General features: G+C 29.0%; 2 protein-coding genes across 6 annotated transcripts in view; one reads left to right on the top strand and one right to left on the bottom strand.

Moving 5' to 3' along the window:
• Window positions 1–3424, bottom strand: part of LOC106692437 (SUN domain-containing ossification factor) — a 118398-nt gene extending 114974 nt beyond the window's left edge. For both annotated transcript variants that reach the window (XM_014438391.3, XM_014438396.2), the window contains exons 1-3: window positions 3269–3424; window positions 3038–3197; window positions 2847–2971 (exon numbers count right to left, since the gene is read on the bottom strand). In XM_014438391.3, the coding sequence (XP_014293877.1) occupies window positions 2847–2971; window positions 3038–3197; window positions 3269–3327 (344 nt within the window). In that variant the 5' untranslated portion in view covers window positions 3328–3424. The remainder of the gene's footprint in view (window positions 1–2846; window positions 2972–3037; window positions 3198–3268) is intronic.
• Window positions 1–6701, top strand: part of LOC106691928 (E3 ubiquitin-protein ligase MARCHF3) — a 12741-nt gene extending 6040 nt beyond the window's left edge. Inside the window, exons 1-5 of one of the 4 annotated variants that reach the window (XM_014437929.2) lie at window positions 3485–3641; window positions 3786–3933; window positions 4060–4223; window positions 4868–5085; window positions 6387–6701. In XM_014437929.2, coding sequence (XP_014293415.1) covers window positions 3612–3641; window positions 3786–3933; window positions 4060–4223; window positions 4868–5085; window positions 6387–6471 — 645 coding nt within the window. In that variant the 5' untranslated portion in view covers window positions 3485–3611 and the 3' untranslated portion in view covers window positions 6472–6701. Of the gene's footprint in view, window positions 1–3484; window positions 3703–3766; window positions 3934–4059; window positions 4224–4867; window positions 5086–6386 lie in introns of those variants that run through there. The other 3 variants (XM_014437864.2, XM_014437991.2, XM_067045195.1) reach the window with 3 other exon arrangements.
• Window positions 6702–8820: the final 2119 nt, after the last annotated feature.

Raw genomic sequence — 8820 nt, 5'->3', positions numbered from 1 at the left:
TATAGAGCTCCGAATGAAAAATCAATGGTTTTTTAAGGTTTTGAAACAGCCGCCATTTTTTAATCCCCCTACCTATACTTGGCAGACTCATCAATTTTGACTAGTAATTATACATAGTATTTGTTAAAGTAATAAAAAATTGGGGTGAGATAACTGCCTTTTTTTCTTCCCGGCTCTTGTACTTAAACGATTGGAGCCCAAGGAACAACGAGAGCGGGTGGCTTGCTACAAAACACTTGATGGAATTATTGTGTAAAGAAACTCACTCGACGTCGAATTTAACGTTATTTAATTTTTTGTATTGTAATTTTTTTTTACTGGAACCATCTTTTAGATGTTATAGGCAAAAAAAAACAGGCTGAAACCAACAGTTTCGTTATTCATTGGCTTTTCAACCTAATTAGCAGCTGAACTGTTTTAGGACTCTCTGAAATGCGTTTATATGTAATTTAAGACTGACATTATTGATGTAGCTTGTCATAACATAAAAATTAGTCCTAAAACTACTTAAACTTTTTTATGCCCTTTTGTTGTCCACGACTTTCATAATAATAAACTTGTTTTTCATAAACAATTTTTCGTGAATTAAAGAATGTTATGTCCACATAACATATTTTAATTTACATTTTTTTTATAAATAAGAGATATATTTAATTAATAATTTGTAATTACTTGGGCTGAAAACACTGATATTTCGAAGAGACAGAATTTCACATATCATTTTTATACTTAAATGGAGGCGGTTATCAGCTAATTTTGTAACAGACTAATATCGTTATTATAGTAATTACAATCTTTATTATACCACAAACTAATATCTTGTTTCTTTTCACAGAATTACAATGAATCTCTCCTCTAAAAATATAAATTACAGTTTAAAATTAGGGTCATAAATATTTTATGCATCTATTACTTTTATTATATAACAGCTAGTATAGCTTATCAATTCCAATTTATATAAATTTCATATCAATTAAAAAGACCGGATCTCTATCCTCGGAAAACAACCTTTATAGATAAATCATCATCTTTTAAATCTAACTTTTAATGAATTTTGTAAACAAATACTATTAATAGTTGCAGAACCTTGAGGATAATAATTATTATAGGCAAAGGATGGCAGATCGCGCAAAAGGATTAAGCCAAAGATTTTTTTATTTATTATTTAATAGCACAGTCCATACTTTCACATGTGTGATTTCAAATGATTGTATGCATAGTGAAAGTGCATTCCAAAATTGCTATTTTTTTCCAATTGGATCCCAAACTATCATTTTTGAAAAATTCAGTTACTTCACATAAAAAAACAGAAGTTTATCAGTGTGTTAAATTATGGCATTTCTTTCATCAATCACAACAGAAAAATCTTCATAATAGATATGGAGATAAATACATAGATCAGTATATTTACACTTAATCTTCCACTTTATTATTGTTTACAATTAATAATTTCCAATTTTCTTTCAGAGAACACTAAGCAGCAAATGTGAATTCTATCAAAATAAATTCTACTGCTAGCACATTTATATTCATTCGGGAAATGTGTAAACCGGAGGACAAATGCAACACCTCTTGTGCTCTCTATATGAATTCAGAATACACAGTTAAATTGCACCTTCACATATAGAGGGTTACAAATTAAAATTCTTTTTACGTTTCTTACAGTCAATTTAAAAAATTTAACAAGTTAACACAAAATACGTAAAAAGAAAATGTGAACAGATATCAGTGACAAAAATATGAAATAATTCAAATGAATCTGACTAAAAAACTATAATATAAAATTTAATTTTCACAGCCAGGATGGGCAGAACAAATGATTCATCAGCCATCCAAAATAAGTTCCCAAAGAATGGTCAAAATATAAGGAAGAAGATAAATAAAACTCCTGAAGAAAAAGCCAAGAATAGTAGAATATAAGTAATAGGCTTATAAAACCATTCAGTTAATAAGCCAATAATGTTATAAGCATTTTCAATTAATTAATTGATTCTAATGACTTTAAAAAATTAAGGATATTAATAATAAATTCACATTATATATTGATAGTTGATAGTATAACAAGAAGGACCAATCTAGGAGATCCTGACCAGGAAAACTGTTACTTACGATGTAGGCCACAACATTGATGTACAATAATAAATAACACTATTTTTTAATGTTTTTTCACACCGCTACCCAGACCATCTCTTCCTTAATATTAAATTCTTCTTTTTCATATTATAATGATAGGTTATTTATGATAATGATAATGATACTTTTTTAATATAAAGTAAAAAAAAAATAAATTGTGAAAATTATTTAGTCAAGAAATAAACATCGTGTGGCCACCTAAGACAGTAATAAAACATTGAAAAATAAATAAGTGAAATAAAAAAGATAGAACTTTTAAATACCACAAATATTCAACCAATGTTCATTAGTTCGCATTCAAGAGAGGATTAAATTAAGTAATCATGGTATAGTTCATGATGAATTTGGTGACAAATTTGGAGGGTCACAGACAAATTAAATAATAAACAAATATATTTCCAAAAGGTATAAATATTAAATATATAAAACACACAGATAAATGGCACTAAACGGGATATAGTGATACAAGATTAAATGAAGTTAAAACTAATGACAGTAATGATGCATTAGAAACCTCTGGATTATTTGGATATAGTGAAGATCTTATATTTTTGTTATTAGTTCAACCTACATAAATTAATTTTCTAGAGTTCAACGATTACTTGGCACAAATATAATCAATCTATTTTTTCTTCCTCGGATACTAGTAAATGACCGAAAATACTACACCATTTAGTAAAACATTGTGTGTATAATAAAACATTATTACTTACTCGATAAGTGGAGTATTGAGATCTATTGTAGCAGGAGGAAAACTGTCATCAGGTTTTACCTCTGTATTGATTAATATTGGAATTTCTTCGATACTACCATGAATTTCATGAACCACAGAGTTAACCTTTAAATTAAATAATTAGTAATGTATTCATATCCCTTTTTAAGATACTAGGACATAAATATTTACCTTCCCATGGATCACATCAACTAAAGGGGGTACAATTGGTGGACTAACTATTTCTTCTGGTAAAGTTTCATTTTTCACTACATTAATAGAACTATTCGTTTGAAGAATTCTTCCTTCCAGATTACTTATTTCAGCCGTTGCCAATGTAAAAATTATGCAGCTGCAATAAATAAATCTCAGTTTCAAAAATACCGTTAAAAAAATTGGTAAAATAATAAAACAAAAGAGCACCTTGAACATATTAATGCTACCAATAAAGACCAACGAGTAACAAATAAACTTAATTTCATAATTTTTCCGCTTCATATACTTTGAAAACTTAGAACTTAATACATGAACAGCACAGACATACGTCTGATAAGAATTTGATTTTCATACTAACGTATTAACCTGCACTCATAAAACCTACCTTGACACTTGAAGCTTACCTGAAGTCATCACAGAGAGCTCTCGGTGCCACTTCAGTTGGAGGGTAATCTTATTTTGAAAGGAAGTGGCTAAGACCTAAGGCCAAAAGGGTCAAATAACCATCATTAAGCATGTCAGTTTAAATGTGCTTTTTATATTTTTACTAATGCATAATGCATCCCATCAAAATAAATATGTGAGCATTATTTTATTTTAATTACTTGTGACATCTATTTTTATTACCTATCATGATTTCTGTAAGTATTTACATACATATGTCCAAGAGATAAAAATTTTTCTACAATAATTTCGACTTTACAGAGACAGTGTGTTATTTCAGAACACTAGTGAATCCAATCATCCTGAAATATCCATTTTTTTTAATAACCCTAAAGAAAATTCATCAGCTTCTGTACCTCATAAGAGATTACAGTCTCCTACAAAAAGCAATTGTAGTTCAGCATCAACATGTAGAATATGTCATGAAGGTATTCAGAAAAAAAATATTTAGTTGAGTTAAGAAAAGTTAAACAAAGGTTAGAGGAGTGACATAAAAAAAAACAACAAAAAAAACATGAGATTAAGAAGTCCTGAATTTATTTTTTCCATTGCAGGAGATTGTGTTGATGGTCTTATTTCACCCTGTGAATGCACTGGAACTGTGGGTCTTGTTCATAGAAGATGTTTGGAAACATGGTTATCAACCTCCAACACTGAGCAGTGTGAAATATGTAAATTCACTTTTAAAATTCACAGAGAAAAACGGACATTAAAAGAGGTAATAAGTCAATGATTTTAATGATGTGATAAGTTTTATTAATAAATCAAAAGATCGCCTATTAATCACCTTGAGTTATTGTGTTGAATAAAACTAATCTATACTCTACAATTTATTATTTATAGCAGATTCTGTTCATATTTATCTGATTTTTTATCTAGATATTTAAAAAAAAATACAATTAATCTTTGATTTTTTAAATCCCTTTTTATTTTTCTAATTTTAATATGCATTCAAATTTTCGAATCATAATGTAAATATTTCACAATTTCTTTATATTTCATAAAAATCATTTTGAGTTTTTGGAAATTAAATATAAACCCTATTAAAATATTACATTTTTAAGAGAATTATAAAAATGATGTTTCATATCCCTCTCCATATTTACAAAAGTTAATCCTTTCAGGTGTAGCTAATACAAAGAGTGAGGGAGATTATACTCATTTGAAAAGCAATGGTTAATAGTTATTTTATTTTAGTAATTTATCATAGTAAAATTCATTAAAAATAATATAATTTTTTACTAAAACATTTTTGTTTGAACTAAATAAATATTTTTAATTTTTCATTTAACCTAATTATAATAAGCTTTAATAAAATTAATTTAATAATTTACTTTTATAAAAATAAATTTGTATTTGTAGTGGTTGCAGTCAGGAGAAGGCCTTGCAGGCCCAAACGGATTTTATGGAGATGTCGTTTGCATTTTGCTTTTAACTCCTCTTTGTCTTGTTTCTATTTATTTGTGTGCAGCTGGAGCTTTTGCATACTTTGGTAGAGGCTTGTGGGAAGGTGTTGGACTGGCTGTAATTAGTATCACTATTTTAATGGCGTATGTTTTATGGGTCTACATGACAATAAGGTGAGTAGAAATATAAAGAGTAATTGAATGATTTTTACCCCTGCTTTATAATAACTTATAGGTAAAATAAAAAGTTGAAAATTCAGGGCATTTAAAAATTTTCCAAAATTTATTATAATAATTATGTACTTAAAAAATAAGGAATATTGTTTTTATAATAAAATTTTAAATAGCTTGTTGAAATAATTAATATGAGGAATATATCACAATTTTATTGTCGTTAAATAAAAACAATTTATTTAAAATATTGATATTGATTGAATTTTTAAATCTTATTTTCTTAATCCCATTATTATTATTTCTTATTGACAAGAATTGCAATTAATTAGAATTTGCTCAAATATCTGTATTAACGCAAATAAATAAACCATATCTGAGTGTGATAGTGCATTATGACTCGGTTTTAACTCAAGAAGTAAAGTAAACAAATAGCTTTTTGAAAAAGCAAACTAACTGAGATTAGGAATGAGTTCAGGTGGGTCAGGATGGTAGGATAGATCTCATAATTTTATGCAAACCCAACTTAAATAAATTTCTTTTCCCTTTTGATTGAATGTATCTAACTATTACAAATATCCAGATATTATAATTATTATTTTAAAGTTAACTGTTATGTTATAGTAATCAAATATAATAATAATAAATAGCATTAAGACTATTTGAGTTTTTCTTTGACCACACCTGGACCATCTTCCTTTTATCATTACAGATACTAATAATTATATTAATCTGTTTATAACACTTTGGAAGTTTCAATTTCATGATCATTTTGTATTTTTTTATTGGGTTTATGCACATCAAATAGGGCACATCTGTTGGATATCCTGCTCTGTTGGAGTAGGATATCCAACAGATTACGAACTTATGCAAGCCAGAATGTGAAGTTTGAAGTAAATTACTTAAATTAGTTAAATTTGCATAAGCCTCAAAACAAAAGTCAATCCTCAAAGGCTGTATTTAATCCAGTGCTAATTCTGACTCAATTTTGCCTTAGTGCTGCCCCAACTTGGTATCTTTACAGCATCCGTTTCATAATTGAGAACTAACATATTCTTTGAGTATTTCTTTAACTGTCCAAGGACTACTTCTATTTATTTCAGTGAGGGATAATATTTTAAACTTTTAAGTTTTAGATTTATTTGATATGGGTCCGAATATAAAATAATAATATCCTTAAAAAATGTTTGTTTAACCTTCACAAAAAGTGTACTCATAATCATTTATATGAAATATTCCATTTTTTCACTATCAATGATTTTGCAAAATGTTAATATGAAATGTTTATTTTTTTTTTTGCTCAGATTTCACTTAAGATGCCTCAGAGCATGGCGTAATTCAAATCCTGTTATACAACTGGCAACTCCGAATCAAAGAAATAATCCATAATTGAATTGATAAGCTTCTGGAAAAGTAAAATGAATCAGTATTCCAGATTCGGCTCTCATTGTAGAGCTTGGTGTTATGGAATAAAATATTATTGTTTTAAAAAAGCAAACGTTTAGAATATTAAAGGTTTATTGTAATGTTATGAGACTGCATGAGTATTGTGATTTATTTAGTATATTCAATATTTCTTTAAAGTAAAATTGAGAAAATTACAAATTTTATATTATATTTATCTAGAAATGTATTTTTGTATATTTAAAGCTTCTTATTTCTGTAATGTTAATATTATTTTTAGAGAATTATCATTTTAAAGTTAAATGTTAATTTTTAAAATCTTATATTTTGTAAAAATTGATACTTTAATAAAGTAATTGATTATTCTTATATCTTATTAATTATTACATTTATTGATATTTTTACCTTTTTTTTTTTCGTAATTTTTATTTCACCATTTGAACTAATATTTAAATAATATTAAATTGATTAATGTATAATAGTAATGGCTCTTTTCTTTTGTTTCAGCCATAATAATTTCCGTATTTTAAGTTGTTGGATATAATTTATTAGCTTTTTGCTATATTTTATCCAAAGAGGATAAATCCATTCTTCTATGACAGGATGGATAGATATGGAGGTATTATGGATGTCTAATTTGTGTGTATGTAAATTTCCTGCTACATTTGGATACATCTGAGGTATATAGTGATATAAGAATATATACATTTTTTTGGAAAATAAATGTATACTGGACCTGAGGTAAGTTCTTTAGTTTGCATATTTTTAATTTTAAATCATCCTTTTGCAAGAAGTAATTGCTATTATTTTGCCTGTAGAAGTTTTAATTTCTGAGATTTGATGCCTATTACAGGTGCAATACCGATATCTAAAGTATTAGCTTATTTTCTTCTTCTTCTTTCTCTTCCTCCTTAGTGCTTTTCAGCGTGGAGGTGCCTCAGTCCAAACAAACCAAGCCTCTTGATCCTGAGCCAGCACCCTCATGGTATCCCAGTTTTTCCCTCTTTTCTCTCCCACTCTGAAGATGTAGTCCTTCTATCGTAGGATTAAAGTATATATCTATTAAAGATATGTACTTTAACATTCTTCTCTACCTCCCTCTTCCCTGTAGTATTGTATTTAAGAATTTGCCTTTTTTATCCTATTGGATATCTCTTGGTCTACCTTTCCATTCCTGCTGATCACTGTTCTTAGGTAAGTATACTCGTCCACCATTTCTATTGGTTCATCTTTACAAAGTATTTCAATGTTTTCCTGTTCCTGATCTATATGCATTATTTGGCTTTTCCTGACATTGATGGTCAATGCCTTTCTTTCTAGCTCAGGTTCCCATTTAGTTACAGCTTGTTGTAGCTTCTCTTTATTATCTGCTATAAGGTCAATATCATCCGCAAATACCATTACCTGGGCCAGTATTGTCCTCTTGTTCCATTTGCCAATAGTAGTGCGGGCTGTCATCCGTTTGCACATTTTCAGGATTTCATCCATATAAATGATGAACAGGAGGGGGGTCAAACTATCTCCTTACTTTACTCCTTTCTCAATTTCAAAAGTATCGAACTCTCTTCCATTAATCCTTACTATTCTCTTGGAATCATGGTAGATCAACTTTATAGCTTCTATCAATCCTTGCGGGATGTTTTTTTCAGAAAGAACATTCCATAGTTCTAGGGCATCTAAAGCAGCTTTTAGATTTATAAATGCAAGAAGATACTCTTTCCTCGTTCCCATGATTTATCAATGATTGTTCTGAGAGAAAATATATGATCCTGGGACTGGCATTGAGGCCTGAAAGCAGCCTGTTCCTCTTCTAAGTCTTTCTCCACTAGCACTCTGAGCTTCTTTTCCTATATTGAGGCATAGAGCTTGTACAAAACCTGGGATTGACAGATAGGTCTATAGTTCTCACATTCGTTAGCATTGCCTTTTTTGTAAATTGGGACCATTATGTTGTACTCCCATTCCTTAGGAATGGCTTTTTCAGTAAGTAACTTCTAAAAAAGTCACAGCAATGCTTTCAATAATCCTGTTCCACCAGTATACTTTCTGTAGTCATTCACTCCTCGGCACCTCCAGAAAAAACCTCCCTGTAGTAGTGTCTCCACCTTTCTAAAATACCTTGGTCCCTGGTAATCAGTCTGCCTCCCTCGTCCTTTACATTTCGTATTGGTTTGCTTGTCTTTCCTTTTATTGCCTTAATTTTTTTCCAGAAAACTTTGGTGTTTTCATGATAGTTACTTTGGAGATTTCGACCAAATTCCTCCCAGATCTTTCTTTTTGCCACCCTCACAACTAGCTTGGATTCATTTCTTCCCCTTACATACAGTTCCCAAT

Source organism: Halyomorpha halys, unplaced genomic scaffold (genome assembly GCF_000696795.3).
Source record: "Halyomorpha halys isolate HHAL.00 unplaced genomic scaffold, Hhal_1.1 Scaffold5.1, whole genome shotgun sequence".
Taxonomy (NCBI): domain Eukaryota; kingdom Metazoa; phylum Arthropoda; class Insecta; order Hemiptera; family Pentatomidae; genus Halyomorpha; species Halyomorpha halys.
Note: the sequence above shows the minus strand (reverse complement) of the source record. Positions and strands in the feature narration are given on the sequence as shown.